The sequence below is a fragment of the Podarcis tiliguerta genome (assembly GCF_965153285.1).
Source record: "Podarcis tiliguerta genome assembly, chromosome: 1".
NCBI lineage: Eukaryota > Metazoa > Chordata > Lepidosauria > Squamata > Lacertidae > Podarcis > Podarcis tiliguerta.
In genome coordinates, this window is record NC_139534.1 from 32,564,874 (window position 1) to 32,583,048 (window position 18,175).

At 46.4% G+C, this 18,175-nt stretch overlaps 1 protein-coding gene across 1 annotated transcript in view; it reads right to left on the minus strand.

The window, feature by feature from the left end:
• Positions 1-5,113, minus strand: part of GALNT5 (polypeptide N-acetylgalactosaminyltransferase 5) — a 35,712-nt gene extending 30,599 nt beyond the window's left edge. The window contains exon 1 of the mRNA XM_083407648.1: positions 3,145-5,113. Coding sequence (XP_083263774.1) covers positions 3,145-4,433 — 1,289 coding nt within the window. The 5' untranslated portion in view covers positions 4,434-5,113. The remainder of the gene's footprint in view (positions 1-3,144) is intronic.
• Between the last annotated feature and the right edge of the window lie 13,062 nt (positions 5,114-18,175).

The following is an 18,175-nucleotide window of genomic DNA, read 5'->3' on the forward strand; positions in this document are numbered from 1 at the left end:
ACTAGATCCCGTCAGCTGCCCGGATCCTTCTGTCCCCACCCCCACCTGCCACATTTCACATTGGCGGCCCCTCACCTGTAAAGCCACCTGGCATCAGAATGATTTTGCCCACGGGGTTTAAAATTAAAATTGGAAGAGGGGACTATGCCTCTCACGAAACTTTGTAGTGCTAACAATCTGCTGATCTTCGGAGCTTGCAGAGAACCCATACGCAGCGTGGTGCAAGCAGCAACCATCAGCCGATTGTCAAGTGTTCAAAGAGATGCGTGCCATTCTATGAGAGTCCTGCTGGTCAGCTGATGGCCGGGGCTTGCAAAAAGCAATGCATGGGGCTCCGCAAACCCCTTTTGGGCCTAGACACACATCTGACGACATACACAGCCTCTGGGACAGCTCAGTTGTTAGAGCATGATATTCTTAATCTCAGGGTTGTGAGTTTGAGCCCTGTGTGGGGCAAAAGATTCCTGCACTGCAGAGGGTTGGGCTAAATGTGGTTTCTTTCAACTGTACAATTCTATGAAGGGTAGGGCAGATGGGTGACTTAGTTGAGGAAGCTCAGGGGGTGTTCATTAGGTCTGCGGGCTGGAGGTTCCTCAATGCTGCAATTGGCCAAAAATAAGATTGGGGAGCGGGGACACGGGTGGCGCTGTGGGTTAAACCACAGAGCCTAGGACTTGCCGATCAGAAGGTTGGCAGTTTGAATCCCCGCGATGGGGTGAGCTCCCGTTGCTCAGTCCCTGCTCCTGCCAACCTAGCACCTTGAAAGCATGTCAAAGTGCAAGTAGATACATAGGTACCGCTCTGGCGGGAAGGTAAACGGCGTTTCCGTGCGCTGCTCTGGTTCGCCAGAAGCGGTTTCGTCATGCTAACCACATGACCCGGAAGCTGTACACCGGCTCCCTCGGCCAATAAAGCGAGATGAGCACCACAACCCCAGAGTCGGTCACGACTGGACCTAATGGTCAGGGGTCCCTTTACCTTTAAGATTAGGGAGCAGGTCCTATTGGAATAAGTACGACTTGGCTTCTGAGCAAAACTGCTTCGGATTGTGCTGCTTGAATTCAGTGCAAGGGATCACGCAAGATTCTTGAAGCTCAAGCATCTTCCCATTATTTCTCCCAGCCCTCATACACTTGAGCAGCGGCTGAGCCATGTCCCAATGTTTGAGTTCCTCCACAAAGAGTTGACTTTGTCTCCTCTTACAGCAATGCGCTGGATTTGCCTGGGAGAATTCCCCCACTTAACTCTTGAGAGTTTATAATAATGGCTCTCAGGCTGAACTACTGCGCAAACAGAAAATATTAGAACAATCCACAGCCGCTCTGGAAAATATACCTGCTCCCCCCACCTCACTCTATACTGAGTGCAGCAATCAAGAAATGCAGAGAATCAGCCCGCTCCCAGCATCAAATCCAGCAAGGAAAGCTCCCTCTTGAAGTGCTTCCTTGCCATCAGAGGAGCTTAACAGATATTCTGTATATTGCCAACACATGTCAGAATGATCCACAGTGGAAAAAACCTCATCTTCCAGGATGGAGTCCCAGTGTGATCAATGGTTAGAGCGATGGACCCTTTGGACCTCCAGATGGCATGGACTACAACTCCCATCATCCCTGACCACTGGACATGCTGGCTGGGGGTGATGGGAGTTGTAGTCCAACAGCAGCTTGCGTACAGAGGCTCCAAGGAAACCTGATGGAGCCCCTAACATGTACATAGCTGTTTGCGTGTTGGGGCTTTTTTTGCAACACACACTTGGTAGGAGGAGACACGATGCTGGAACTAAAAGAGCAACTCCACTCTGAATTAAACACTCCATTGGCCTGCATTATCTTTTTGTTAATTTTCTTGGGTTACACAGAACACCTCAACAGACCCAAGAGCATCCTGTTCCAGACATTTCTTCAATTCTACTGCCACCTAGTGCCCAGGTTACGTTAGCACTCAAGCAAGCCAGGACCTGTTACAGTCATACCTTGGGTCAAAGTGGCTTCAGGATGAGTATTTTCGGGTTGTGCTCCATGGCAACCAGGAAGTAAAGGAGCACGTTACTTCCAGGTTTCGCCGTTCGCGCATGCGCAGAGGCTCAGAATGACATCACACGCATGCGCTGAAGCGGCGAGACGTGACCCGTGCACATGCAGACGCTTGTCATGTTCGCTTCAGGATGCGAACGGGGCTCTGGAACGGATCCCGTTCGCATCCAGAAGTAGCACTGTATCTATATATACAATATAGGAAGAACCTATCACCGAAGCCACCGCTATACAGAACAGCTACAATGCCATGAACTATGAAGCCAGGCAATATAGTAATGAAACGTTTCATCCTATATACATCCTATAGATACAGTGATTACCTATCAACAACACGGCCCTGATTTGGAGAGCTAGTGTGAGCCAGAAAACAGGGTTCATTGAGAACCTTAAAAAACTTTAGCTCGATTCTCAGTTTAGCTGCAGGAAAAAGGTAGCATTATTCAGGGACGCAGGGATTTGTTTACTATAGGTATATTATTATCATTTTTGCATGCGTGTGTAAGGCTGGATGTTAAAATTTAAGAAATGGTTGTTATAAACACACATATTAAATTAAGGTGTTAATTTGGATTAATTAAGACTATATAGGATGCTTGTTTCCAGTTGATACTTTAAGTTAAAGTGGGAGCAAGTCTTCAAACTGTGTACAATGGTACTTGGTTGTCGAACTTAATCCGTTCCATGAGTCCGTTCAACACCCGGAACCATTCGAAAACCAAGGTGCAGCTTCTGATTGGCTGCAGAAGCTTCCTGTACTCAATGGGAAGCTGCATCGGACGTACAGCTTCCAAAAAACGTTCGCAAACTGGAACACTTACTTCCAGGTTTGTGGTATTTGGGAGCTGATATGTTTGGGAGCCAAGCCGTTCGACAGCCAAGGTACAAAGGCAGTACTTGCACCCAGTATATGAAAAGCATTGTTGTGGCTTCCCATAAAAAGAATGGGGATGAGTTTCTTTTTACGCTAAATGTTAATGTTTCCATTGCTGCTCAAGATTTATTGGCAACTAACGCTAAGCAACTGGCATAAAATCCATTTGATCACTGGGCAATTCATGCCAGCCCAAGTCTAGACTTGTGCAAGGCAAGAAATCGGGTCTCTTACCCAACGGGCCTTGTGTCCTCGATGGCTCGGTCTAGTGGGATGAGGTCACTTAGGAAGACATTGAAGTTCCCCTCCTTCCACCTCCTTTTCGCCTCCTCTTCCTTCTCGCCTGGGACCACCGCCGGGCGCCCATACTGACCAAGCGCTTTGGGGTCCCTTGGGGCCAAGGTCCTATCAATGGTCAACACTTTGTGCAGCTTGACCCTTTCTGTGAAATGGGTCCCATTGGTTTGCCTTGATTGGTCCTGATGGGCGGAACGGGCCCCAGCGGCCTTTCCAACTGGAATAACTTTTAGGGTCGCCGCCGCTCCCTTAACAGCGACCTCCTGGGCCGCTCTCGGGCCCTCTTGGATTTTGCCCGCAGTCACTCGCGCCTTTTCCCCGACGGCTCCATGTCCTCCGCCTTCGGGAGCCTGCGCGGCCGCGGAGACCACTCGCGCTCCCTCCTTGCTTATAAGCACCACTTGGTTAGGCAGGACGACTTTTGCACCGGCAATTCTGGCCGCCTCCTCCTCGGACAGCTTTCCTGGACGTGGCGCACCCGGAGACTTCTGCGCTGCTTCCGAAGCGGCAGGCAAATCCAGGCCCCCGGGCCGCTTTGCAGGGACATTTGGCCCGCTCAGTAGCCCGGGGCTGCCCCGAGGTCCCTCAGATTTGCTTCCGTTGGTGGGCAAGACAGCCAAGGCGCCTTTCTCCCCTAATCCACCTTCGGGTATAAAAACCGCCTCCTCTCTCCTCCTGGATCCCGTGCTTAACGGCCCGGGCCCTTTGGCGGCGACTTTGCTTCCGACGGCAGGCGCGTCGAGCGCCCGCCCCGGCGACCCGATGGCAAGAGGCGGCTTTGTGGGCGGCGGGCGAGGGGAGCCGGCCTTCGCGCTCGATTTCTTCTCCGCGGGGGCGGACGGAGCGTGGTTCCGGACGTCGACGGCGGCCGTCCAGTGCAGGCTGGGAGCTGCTGCCGCCGCTTGGGGGGTTGCGCGCCTCCATTGCGCGCCCGGCTTCCCCCTCTTCTTGCTCGGGCCGCCGCGTCCCTTCTCCTCGAGGCCCCTTGGCAGCGCCCCTGGCGGCGCCCGCAGCTCCTCTCCTCGCCGGGCGCCGTCGAGGCTCTTCTCCCGCCAGCCGCGCAGCCTCTCCCGGCGCACCATCTCCTCCTTGAGGACGCGGGTGTTGATCTCGCCGAAGGAGAGGCGCAGCGCTGCCATGTCGAAGAGCAGCCACACCACCGAGGCGGCGAAGATGAAGGCCAAGGCTCGCCCGCTGCCTCGGAAAAGCTTCCGGAGCTTGTTCATCTCGGCAGAGAGAAAAGTTCTCCTCGGGTCGCTCCGGGCACAGCCGGAGGCGCCTCCTGGGGCCCTCCTTCCCCGCTCGGGAGGCTTCCTAGGCCTGCTGCTCTAGCCGAGGCTGCCGCTCCCGGCTGCCCGCCCTGGGCATCTCGATCTAGGGGGAGCCGCCGCCGCGCCGGCCGCCTGTTGCTCCCTGCCTGCGTGGCATCGTCTCCGGGGCTCGGCGCGCGCCTCGCAGCCACGCGGCATGGCCCGAGCGCCCCCGGGGCCACTTGCTTGTTGGTCTGCCCGCCCGCCTCGCCTCTTCGCCCGGACCCTTCCTTCAGGCTAGGCGCACGCTGCCCTGCCTGGGCTGGGAAGGAACCTTGCAGGCGGCTGCAGCAGATCAGCTGCTGGAGCAATTGCTCCCTTTCTCTCTTCCCGCCTCCCCCACCCCCTCTCCGCTCTCATTCCTCCTCTGTAACCCAACACCTTCCCGGAGCAGCAAACAACCTCCAGCTTTGCAAAGTTCCTGAGAGAGTGCCGCGTGGCTCCTTGGCTGCCGCCACCTCCCGACCTCGACCCGGTTGCGCCTTTGCAAACACTGGCAGCGAAGATCCGCTTTGTGGTTTGAAGCTGGCGATTCCTTGTCACGGGGGAAATTCTCCCTTTCTGATTATTTGTATCGTGATTATTTATTAAATTTGTATTCTTTCCCTTCACCCGAAGATCCCAAGGCGGTTCGCCACAGAAAAATGCAAAATGAAAATACCAAATACAATACATCATAAAACTAAAACAAACCAAGCCTTGCTTCCTCAAGAAAAGGGGTCATTTTTGGGACACTATGATAGCTCTTTGAAAAAACAGAGTTGCATGCAGTTCTGGGGTACAGTAAGGATTTCTTTTCTCCATTTATTCATTTTCAAGATAGGACTTTGCTGTGTCCATTCGCAGCCACCTCTGCCAGCAATGGAACAAATGGTGTCCATTGAGAAATAATTTGCTTCTGAGCATGTTAAAAAATCACCCCGCTCCCCACTGCTGAGAAATCTCAGCCGGTTGCCTGGAAGAGGGTCTTAAGATATACACACCACCCTTCAAAGATGTTTTGCATAAGGCAGGACTGAATACGTAACTTGTTTTCAACCAAGCAGCTACATTCCCTCAAGAGAAAACTTGCGAGGACTGTGTTCCAGGGCTGCGTGGGGCCAGGTGCAGCAGTGGGTGGAGTCAGAGTCAAAAAGTGGGTGGAGCAACAGGTGTGACTCAAGCTTTGTACAGTAGGCTACATTCCACCCACGCAAAAGGCAAAGGTGTAATACACCTCCCCCCCACACTATTTCTCTAACTTGCTCTATCCGGGCAAGAAAGAGGCGCTATCACAATTCAAGGATGCTTTCCACCACTCAGGCAAAAGCTCTTGAGAGTGTGGAGCAGGGTCTCTGAGGGCTGTGGCCCAGGAAAAGTCCTGATAGGCCTGGAAGTTTAATACATGCATTAAACTCCTGGGCCTAAGAGTATATTCACATTAGTGGCTTGGAACACAGGGAAACATCTGCATGTACAAAATTGTTGGCATCAGGGGGTGAGGATGTCTTCACCCAACGCACATGACTTTTTCAGTTTCCCAGGCCCTGCAACCCCCCTAGAACTCCTGTTCGTTTGCATGCTCATCTGCACAGGCACAATGGCTCTCAGGCTATGTTCCCACTACCGCTTACTGCGCATCCAGTTTTCTAGTTGAACTGAAACTGGTTTGAGGCGGGGACACACATCAAACAGCAGTATGTGTTGTTGGAGTTTATATATCACACCACAGGGCAGTTTACAACAAAGTAAGACAACAGGCGACATAATGTACATATATAACATATATATATACTATTATGTAGATACCTAATAATATAGATATCTACTAAATAATACGTGTTTAGCGGCAAGTATAAAAAAATGAAGTTAAAAAATATATATTAAAAAACCCAGCAACATACTGAAACAGTGCTAAGTGCAAATTTCCTCTCTCTGCAAAATAAAAATTGAGTAACACAGTTTTCTGCCCTTTCATGAAAACCAAAATCTGCCTGAGGCAGTTCCCTCACCTTGCCTATTGATAGAAGTGGCCTTGTGAGCACAGGGCCTAGGATGCAACATGCTCCAAATGGAGGTTTTCACACTGAGGCTCCAAAAGTCCCCACACCCTACCACAGGGCTGCAGCCTCTGATAACAACAAATCACAGTGAGCGGCCAGCCCAAATAAAACAGGATGTTTCGAGCCGATTCCTATCTGCCAAATGAATGTATTATTCACAGTGAATGAAGGGGAATACCCTCACTGTGAATCTGGTGCTTGCAGATTATGAATCATGAAACATTTCACAGCTGGAAATGGCATGGTCAAACAGCTGCACCGCAAACTTTGCCGTCTGGTTTTCCTGCTCAGCAAATACAAACGTGCAGGGTTTGTTTGAACAGACTTGCTCAACATGGGGCAGCAGCCTTTATGGGTATGAACTGGTTAATTAACTTCAGACCACTCTTAACATTAGAAAAATACTGAGGGTCAGCCTCACATCGGCAAGTAAATCTGGTGTTAAATAAAACACATAGGTTTTTATTAGATTATTTTAAGTGCAGAGCTTCAGAAGTGGAGGTTGTTGCTTAGTAATAGAATAAGAAATCAAGGCATCTCAGGTGTCAGAGCAACCTGGGGTCTTCAGAAAGGAATGGATCACATACTTCACTACAGCACAGACACTGAGGTCTACCTCCGAGGACGTTCTGGCAGTTCCCTCACCATGAGACGTGAGGTTACATGAAACCCGGCAGAGGATCTTCTCGGTAGTGGCTCCCTTCCTGTGGAACACCCATCAGATGTCAAGCAGATACAATCTTTAGAAGACATCTGAAGAAAGCCCTGTTTGGGAAGATTTTAATGTTTAATGTTTTATTATGTTTTTGTATATGCTGGAAGCAACAAAGAGTGGCTGGGCAGGCCAGGTCTTCCTGTTATATACCTGCTGGGACTGACAAGGCATCTGACCCTCACCTGAATCTCATAGCTCTCCTGACGAGTGCTTTGGTCTGCAGCCACAGTGTGGAAATAAAGGATGAGATTGCCCACCAGATACCAGGCACTCTACTATTCAATTAGGCCCCAGCGTTTTTCTTACAATCCCCTTCTCAATTAAGTAATCAATTTTAATCTAGAGTTTAAATTCTCAAAACTTTCTTATTTGTTAATTTGAGCAAGTAAACTACTGCTCTCACTTCATTACAAACAGTATTTCTACCTGCAACACACTTGCAATTAACCAACTAGAAGGATTACTGTTAATACCACCAGTTTTCCTGTAACTTGATATTGCTGGGTAGTTTTGATGAACTCCAAAAGCATTTTTAGTTTGCTTTCTGTTGTCACCCTGGAACTTTTCTTTATTAGTGCCACTTTGTTTTGTACGATTGCTTGCAAATGAAGGAAAACAACGTTTCTGCTTGTATATGTTGATAATATAATTTTGGTTACTGAGGACAAACAAGATTGTACAAAAACAAGATTGGGTGCAGGCCTGGACAGGACAAAGGCGTCCTGACTGTGACAAAGGTGACCTATGTGCTTGCTTGCTTGCTTGTTTAACAGCTGTTGGGAACTTCAGGGTCCCTGCTCTCCCTTCTTATGGACCTGGAGACTCCAATAGAGAGCATTCCATGTCAAGAAGGAGAGCAAGTGGGCACCCTATCAAATGACAGGGTAGGAGCTACACGGAGCAGGGCCTTTTCCCTGGTGGTGCCAATTGTATGCCTCGCTCTTCCCAGACCTGTTCTCTTTTGGCCTGTATTTTGGAGCTTTATAATTTAGGAAGACTTTGGAAGAACTGGTTGACAAGTCTTATCAGTCGCTGACATATGAGCAGATTTTATTTGCTGTTATTCTGGGCTTCTGGTGCACCAGGTTTTACACCAGCGTAATAGAGTTGGCCAGGATGCCAGAAGGGATACAATTTATGAGCTTTCTCCATTATCTGCACAGCAGGGGGTGTTCAGTCAACAGTACAAAGACTGAGCTGAAGCATTCCCTGCTGGTTACCTGTTTTCAGCAATAGGGGTCGCTGTTTGGTAGAACCCAGTTGGTTAGCTGTCAGATTCTAGAGCTCCCTATTGGTGACTCTTAGGTAATTCACAAAATACAGAGTCCATTCATAAAACACAGTGTTCATTCATAAAGCAGTAACATAAATCTCCATTGCTACATACTGGGTGTATATTTCAGCAGTTGAACGTACAGGTTTATGGTCAAGCTGTAGTGTAGTGCTAATGCGACTGTGAATAAAAGGTGGCTGGGCTCATTGTCTCGGGGTTTGGGGGGGAGAGAGGTGACAAAACTGATTTCCAATAAGTGCCCCCCTTTATTTCCATAACAAGCCCTTGAGTCTGTACTCTGAATAGTGACATCAGGGACCTAATAGGTGCAGGGCTTGTCAGTCCAACCCCTGCACAGTCTCATCAGGGCTGACCTTAAGGCAATTGGAGCAACTGGGCCAAATTGGGCCCTGCGTGCCACTCCTAAGGGGGGGCCCTCACCAGGGCAATCTAGATGGATTTCATTTATAAGATTTTGCAGACTTTGGCTGTGAACTGGGGCCCTACAAAAACAAAACAAAAAAACAAAAAAACCCCAAGTTGTTCCCCACTGCTTCAAATTGGGCCCCACTGGCTAGCCCTGAGTCTCATAGTTGCTGGGCCTGAGTTTCCCTGCCCTTGCATGAAGTCTTGGGCTTACAATTTTGGAAGAGGGTGGACTGCGGCACTGGGGAGTGGGCAGGCTGGCGAGGCCCCCTAGATTTAGAGGCCCAAGTTGTCCTGACCTCACATGAAGTCTTGGGTTTTCAATTTTGGGAGAGGGGTAACTGCCCACCTTTGCCCAACTTCTTGTTCTTTACAGTCCTGCCTCTGCACTACATTGAATCTGTCTCAATGCTAACCTTACATGAACATGTGTCTTGTGGACCAAGGATGCAATAACGCATGAATGAATATAAGGTTTCTTTTGAATATTCATGCAAATTCTGTTAAGTATTTCATGCTCACAATTTCATAATTGAACTTTGATTCCAGTGCTTCAGATTTGTACCATTCATGTGGAAAATTTGTCACTTTGCAACTTCACACTTTACCACATTGCCAGCATTTGCCACTTTACTAATGTTTTGTTAGCACTCACATAAGTGGTAATTAGATGTTAGCGTTCTTGCATGCCTAAAGACTTGTTACGTGACATGGAGTAACTAATTATAAGAATAGTTGTTCTGTCTTTCATATTTCCCGATGAATCGTCTAATGGCAAGCATGAGCTGTTCCCTTTTGTAGAGGGCACACATCTCTGCCTGAATATTTATGCAGCTTTTCTCATTTCAGCCTTGAAACCAATTTGGACTGCCTTGTCTGAGGGTGCACACATTTATTTATTTGCAAATATTTCTGTACTGCCAAACATTAAAACAAAACAAAACAAAACGGGCAGTGAACAACAGCATAAAACAATCAATAAAATTATATCAATAAAGCAGATTACAAATAACAATTAAATGAATCAGATTAACAACACAAATGGATCTTCCCACAGTGAAAGCCTGAGTGAACAAATGTGTTTTAAGCAGACACCTAAATACCATTACTGATATTTGGTGATATTTGGTGGGAATGCATTCCAAAGGCCTGTTTTGTTTTGTTTTTAAGACGTAAGACAAACCTTAGGAACATGTAACAGTACAAATAGTGTCATTCCTGAGGAACACAGCAACTGGGCAGGGGTATATAGGCACTGGCGGAGGAATAGGGGTGTGGGGGGAGCGCACTGCCCCGGTGGCATGATCCTGGTGGGATGCCATCGCGGCTGCCCCCCCGCCCAGGACGCGCATCATGCCCCTGCGGGCAGCGTGCCACACCCACGGGAACCACACCATGCCCGTGGGACGCGTGCCAGCCACACCCTTGCCTGCTCTCCCCTGCTTTAAGCTCCGCCACTGTATATAAGCAATGGAGGCTATTTGTCTATTATGGCAAAGTGGCACTGCCCCGCAGACACCAGTATACTGTAAGCCAATCCCCACCTACCTGCCATCTTAAAACTTGTCAGAAGGGGGATCTGCCTGTATTTGGTTCTGGCTACACCTTCTACTGATCTTCCTGTCTTCCACCCTGCCAGCCTCAATGGGCCCTAGCCACCACTGTATATAAAGTAAGGAAGTCCCCAAGATCATCTGGCATGGTATTTCAATACATCGGCTCCAAAAGCTGGCTTTATGATGTAAAATAAATTGTCAGCATGACAGAGATCTATCCATAATCCTTTTTCCAAGCGAGCCATCAAAGTCTACCGCCTCCAGCCAAACATGTAGGGTTACACTACAAGTGGAACATTATTTGCTTCTTCCAACGATTCATTCTTTGTCAGGATCAACTAAACGCAAGTGTGTGGCAGAGCAGTGATTTGTGCTAGGGAACATTCAGTTTTAAGGAGCAAATATTAAACCCCAAAGCCTATTAGAGAACCAAGGAATGGGTTCTGTGGGCAATGTGTATAATTTTTTAGCATTTTGCTGTTGCAATGACAAAAAAGTTGTATTGTGTATTGAAAGTGGGGGGGGGGGGGGAGAGAAATAGTAGAATATCACATAGCGTAAGAGTCCCGCTGAATCAAGCCAAAGTCCCATCTACTGTAGTCCAGCATTCTGTTCTCACAATGCCCAACCTTATATCTGTGAGAAACCCACAAGCTGAAGTATTAATAGAGAGAGAGAGAAATGTCTCTCTATCCATTTTCTCTAATTCTATACACCTCTTGTCCCTTTTTACCTTTTCTCTCAACTAAAAAGCCCCAGATCTTGTAATGTTTTCCCATAGAGGAGTTCCTCCAACCCCTTGATCATTTCAGTTGCCTCTTCCTGAAACATTTGCAGAACTACAGCCCGGGGGGGGGGGGGGGCATACCTAGGATTTGGCCAGTTCGGCTCCCACCAATGGCGCAGGCCCTGGGATGTGTGTGTTCAAAAAATCACACCTCTCCACACTGATACATCTCCTTGCCAAGGGTGCAAGGGAGCTTAGGTACACCTCTGTCTACAGTAGCTTTTTTGAGGTTATGTGATCAGAGTTGTGCATATTATTCTAAATATGGTTGTACTGAGAGCCAGTGTGGTGTAGTGGTTAAGAGCGGTGGACTCGTAATCTGGTGAACCAGGTTCGCTTCCCCGCTCCTCCACATGCAGCTGCTGGGTGACCTTGGGCTAGTCACACTTCTTTGAAGTCTCTCAGCCCCACTCACCTCACAGAGTGTTTGTTGTGGGGGAGGAAGGGAAAGGAGAATGTTAGCCGCTTTGAGACTCCTTCGGGTAGTGATAAAGTGGGGTATCAAATCCAAACTCTTCTTCTTCTTCTACCATAGATCTGTATAGTATTTTCGGAACCTTTCCTAATGATCCTTAGCACGGAATATGCATCCCCCCCCACTGTTGCCACACACTGTGTCAGCATCTTCAATGAGCTATCCACTACAAACTCAAGATCTTGTTACCAGGGAAAGATGTTATTTTTGGGGGAGGGTTGCCCCAATGTGGACCACTACACACTTACTTGCATTGAATGGCACTTGTCTTTTTATTGCCAGTTCATTCAGTTTGGAGAGATCCTTTAGGGGCTACTGGCGTTAAGAAATAATGTTTTCCACTTCCCATGAAAATAAAATGCCAGTAGTTATTCAGAGCTGTCTCTATAACTAATTGTAACACTTTCAATCTCTTGTTAGGTAGAGAGCAGAACTGATGCTCACTACTGGTCAAGTTGAAACCTCAACGCCATATGCATGTGATTTCTGGCCTAGGTCGTATCTGTAATTTTATTTGTTTTTAGTAATAACTTTCTTTTTCAGTTTCACTAAAGGCTTGAGTTGAAAGCAAATTTGGCAAAGAAATTATTGTGCTGTGTTATGTAATGTCGGTTTCTTCCTTTCAGGAAGAAAACAATTTGGTAAAGGCAAAGCAAGCCTGTGAAAAACCAGAGATGAGGATATGTTTGCTTTGGAATCTGCTCACAAGGACTCAGAATTAAAACAACATCAGGTCTCTGCAAATTTGCATAAGGGTCATGTTTGGCTAATATGTGTCTTGTAAAAGCAGACAGCATGTTTTAAATAAAAGATGATAAAACATGACCTGGCAACATTTTTTTTTAAAAAAATTCAAATTATGCATGAAGTGTGCAATAAATTAATTAGGGACTTCACGAAGAGGAAAGTAAAACAACTAGTTAGCAGAGTGCAGTATTCAGTAACATGAAGCATTTTCTACCACTGCTAAATATAATCTGTCTCATAAAATGATCCATTGGTGAATTATTGCTGCATAATATGATATATGTAGTTTATTAACAGTACCATTAATTACTATTAGAGCAGAGAAGCACTGAAAATCTGGTATACATATCAACAAATGCCGAAGCAGATGGTTGAAATTAACGAAACACGATCCGTTGCTGAACTCATTACCTAATTAGATTATTACATCAAAACAGTTAAACCAAATTTGTCAAGTTATCGGCAGAGAGCTACAGAATGTAGGAATCTGCAAAATAATGCAGCAGCTCAAGGAATGGACAGGAAGGCAAAGACAAATTCTGTGTGCTTGCTTCTATCCACTAGCTAGATTGGGACTGAAAAAACAGAAATCTGATTGTGGAGCTCAAATTTATAGAACATGCTTTATGTAACTATTATCTGGTGTAAGTAATATTCTAATGCTGACATCATAGGGTTATAGCAAGGCTGGGGAACTTCTTTCAAGCAGAGGGCAATAGGCCCTTGAGGGCAACTTCCAGGGCCCACAGACCAGGGATGGGTGGGGCCCAAGGCCCAATGGGTAGAGCAATGGATGTGACTCTTAACTTTGTATCGTAAGGTGTACTCCAGCCATGCAAACACCAAGAGATTCCTACACCCGCTCCACTCCCAAACCTATCACTGTCCTCTATCCAGGCAAACAACCAAAGTCATTATCCCAGTGTAAGGACATGTTCCAGGCAGGCAAGATCGCTTAAGCAGAGCACAGGACAAGGCTGAGGAGGATGGTAGCCTGGGAAGGGGTCACAGCCTGGAAAGAGTCTCAAGGGACAAAGAGAGAGGATTAGAAGGCTGTATTTGCTCCCTGGAGTAAAGGTAAAAAGGTAAAGGACCCCTGGATGGTTAAGACCAGTCAAAGGCGACTATGGGATTGCGGCACTCATCTCGCTTTCAGGCCGAGGGAAGCCAGCATTTGTCCACAGACAGCTTTCTGGGTCATGTGGGCAGCATGACTAAACTGCTTCTGGTGCAACGGGACACTGTGACGGAAGCCAGAGCACACGGAAACGCTGTTTACCTTCCCGCCACAGCATTACCTATTTATCTATTTGTATTGGCATGCTTTTGAACTGCTAGGTTAGCAGGAGCTGGGACAGAGCAAAGGGAGCTCACCCCATCATGGGGATTTGAACCACCAAGCTTCTGATCAGCAAGCTCCAAAGGCTCAGTTGTTTTGTTGTTGTTGTTGTTGTTGTTGTTGTTGTTGTTGTTGTTGTTGTTGTACCACCCTATATCCAGAGGTCTCAGGGCGGTACACAGAATAAAACCAAGATATAAAACCACAGTACCACCCACATCCCTCCCTGGAGTACAAAGCAGCGGCAATAATCAGTAGTAACCAGGCAGGTCTTCTTACTATTTGGTCCCTAGAAAAGAATGTTTTGATGAGGTGACTTGCTTTGGGTCTTGATGATTTTGGGGAGTCTAGGCCCACAGACGACTAGGATACATTCATGCCCATTCAACTAACTTGTCTATGGAATTATCATCACCTTGTATTCTATGTAGCTCTATGACCTATTAGCATAAGGATTTGCATTTGCACAATGGGACTTCCACCCTCTCCTCCCATTGGGCACCTCTTAAATCTGTTCTGTGGAGCAGATTTGGGGAGGGTGCGAGGGGCATGCTGCGGGAGGAAGGGGAAATCCAGTTCCACAAATGTAAATTCTTGCACTGGCAGGGCAGTTACTTAACTCTATGTTGGATATAAGCCTTTATTATAATTATTTTGCACACCATGGACATTTTATTAACTAAAAGTTCAATCCTGTGCATGCTTATTGTGTTCAGCAAGACTGACTCTGCATAAGTTGCTTTTAAGATGGCAGCTTCTGACTGCAACCCTGTCCATGAGAGGTGAGGGTGGGCTAACATTTGAAAGGCCAAAGGCTGGCCAAAGACATTTTGCTGCCTCATGTGGAACAGGTACAATCTGTCCACAAGACCTTAGGAACAGTTTTCTGGTGAGATTATATATATATGGGTTTAAATATTCACAGTCGTTTTCCCTCCCGCAAATGATATTCTTGCTAGGGAACTAATTTGGCAGAATGAGAGACTAAAGAGTTGCAAACGGAACTAAAAAGGAGTTACATACAAAATGGCAATGAATATTCATGTCAGATTCTTAGCAGCTCTCTGACGTGTGGAAACGTGGGATGGCTCCAGCAACTTGACATACATTCATTCTGGTCTCTCCCCTCCCCACCCCCACCCCCGCTTTAAAAAAAAATAATTGTCTGATATTATTGCTATAGCTCAAACTGAGTTTCTGCTATGCTTTCCCCCCACCCCAGTTCAAGGCTTCCTATGCAGCAAGAGAACTCAAAGAAGAGGACTGCATAAACCCCTGCCCTTCACAAGGCCATTTGCAAGCAGCTTTTCACATGCGGTGAAGATGCAGCAGTGCTGTGAATGTGCAAAGCCATTGCATGTTCAAGACTGTGGTTTGTGCAGGGTCTATGATTGCATGATGGGGTGGGACCATAACTCAGTGGCAGAGCACATCCTTTGCATGAGGAACACAGGAAGTTGATTTATTTACTATTTATTTACTATTTATTTATTTACTATTTATTTACCATTTATTTATTTACTATTTATTTACCATTTATTTATTTACTATTTATTTACTAAATATTATTATAACAAGTCAGGACATTGGTCTATCTAGTTCAGTATGGTCTACACTGACTGGCAGTGTCTCTATGGGCTTTCAGGCATGGAACATCCCCAGCTCTACGTGAAGTGGGTAGGGATTGAACCGGGCACCTTCTGCATGCAAGGCAGATGCTGTTTCCACTGAGCTATGGCAGTTCCCTGTGAAGATGAATCCCAGGTTCAGTCTCTCATTTAAAGGGCTGGTAGCAAGTAATGGGAAAGGCCTGGGGGCTGCTGACAGCTGGAGCAGGCAGAGTGCACACATTGTGGCTGAACAATCAATCACGCTTCACTCAGAACTGAGAATTGTAGCTCTGAGAGGGGAATGAGGGTCTTCTAAGAACGCTCAGCACCCTAAACAAACTACAGCTCCCAGAATTCTTTGGGGGAAGCCACAACTGTTTAAAGTGATACCACAGTGCTTTGAATGTATTGTGTAAATGTGGCCAGACCCAGTGCTTTTTTCCGCAGGGGGACGCATACTCCTAAACATTTTGTGAATCTAATGGGAGAAGAAACAAACAAACAATTTTTTTTAAAAAAAAGTTTCTTCTCTAGCACGGTGAATCGTCAGTTCTGTTGCTACCCCCGATGGCAACCTCATTTCCTGTCACGGTGTTTCCTGAGTCTCCTGAGACGGAATGAGAGTACCCCTAAACATTTTTTTAGAAAAAACACTGGTCAGAACCATGTGTACCTCATAGTCTCCCCTGTGCCCCTAATCTTGTCTGCAATCTAGGTGCTGTGGAGAATGTTATCCTGTCACCAATGTTGATAAGATGCAATTGTCAGCTTCGTTTGTGGAATAGGGTCTGTGGGTGCCATCTTGTCCTTTGCCTCAGGCAGCCAAATGCTTTGAGTATCTCACATTGTATAAGCAGAGACGCTGGGAGACAGTTTCAAGGACTAAGGCCATTATAAATGTCCACTTTCCCCTTCTTGATCGATGAACTAAAATAGATGTAAGTTTTTCCAAGTGTCATTCTTTTTGAAGGCTATTAAAGTCAACAGATGAGGCAACATCTCTCCCAGCCTGCTTTCTTACAGAAGCGCAATGACATATCAGTTGCAGAATGTTTAGCTGAACACTTACTCGTTTCAAGTCCTGAACCATATATCTAAGCAATATCTGGGGACTCTTTATTTTTGGCACATTTGTAAAGTTTGTTTTCTTATTATATTTATATCCTGCCTTTCCTCCAAGGAGCTCAAGGTGGTGGGCTTGGTCCACCTCCCTCTCCATTTTATTCTCACAACAATTCTGTGAGGTGATTTCAGCTGAAATACAGTGACTACCCCAAGGTCACCCAGTGAACTTTGTGGCCCAGTATGAACTTGAACCTGAGTCTCCCAAGCCCTAGTCCAACACTTTAACCATTGCATTAGATTAGTTTTATATCAATCTTTTCCAGATATTTTAAATTAAAATGTTCCTCCTTTAAAAAAACACAACCAACCCTTTGGGAAAAACAGGGAGTAGCTCTGCCATTATACAGCTTACATTATACAGTTGCCTTTGATGCCAGGGCTGTGGGGTGCATTGGGGCTCCCATTCACTCCACTGGGCAGGATGATGCAAATCAGGCTACTCATACCATAGCGTGTGGGAGGACAACCCCTCCTCTTCAAGAGTAACCAAGCATAGCTTGCCATGAGATATAAAAGCAGGGAAAAATAATCAAAGGCGAAATGGAAATGACAAACTGGGAGATCAGCCAGTGCTAGGAGAACATGGCCAGATAGAAAACATTTCATCGTGGCAACTGGTTTAGAAGGTATGTCCCGTCAGAGAGGAGAAGAGGGCTATGCTGAGAACCTCCCTGTGCTCATCAGGGCTTCTGACCCACTTAAAAATAATAATGATAATTTTTATTATTTGTACCCCACGCCCATCTGACTGGGTTGCACCAGCCACTCTGGGCAGCTTCCAACGTAAACAAAATTATAATAAAACATTAAACGTTAAAAACTTCCAGATACAGGGCTGCCTTCAGATGTCTTCTAAAGGTTATATAGTTACTTCCCTTTCGTTCAAGAGTGCTCAAAAAAGCCATTCTGCAATGCCAAGACACCTTCCTGTATGACCTCCAGCAGAGTTTGAGGAGCTGCCATTGCAAGTGGCTTTAGGATGCTATCCTACACACACACACACACTCACACACACACACACACTTACATTGAACTCAGTAGGGCTTGCCTCTCAGTAAGCATGGATAGGATTATCCACTATTCAACTATGGGAGAAATAAACTAAAGAGGAGAAGGTTTTCCCCTTTAGCTATTAAAAAAGGAGATTCGCCATTCACTTGGAAAAAAGTATTGTTGCATGAGAATTGCACCATTTGTTCGCCACAAGGTGGGGCTTTTGCTCTCTCTGTCTTTTTCAGGGGAAATGCAAAAGCATCCCTGGAACGGTTGATGAAATATGTTTAATTTTAGAAGTATGTTTCGGGTTCAAGGTGCTCATGATGTTCCATCCCTGCTATTCCTTGCATTCAGAATGTAAATAAAATAAAATAAAATAAAATCTTAAAATAAAGCCCATATGGACATTTCCGGGGATAAACCACATTGAATACAAGTGGGACTTACTTCTGAAATAAATACACGTAGGATTCCTTTGTCAGTGTTTTTTTTTTTGCCTCTTGCTTTGGAGTGGAGCAGAGCAGCAACATATTGCCCTCTGTCCTCTTTGCTAAGACAAAATATCTT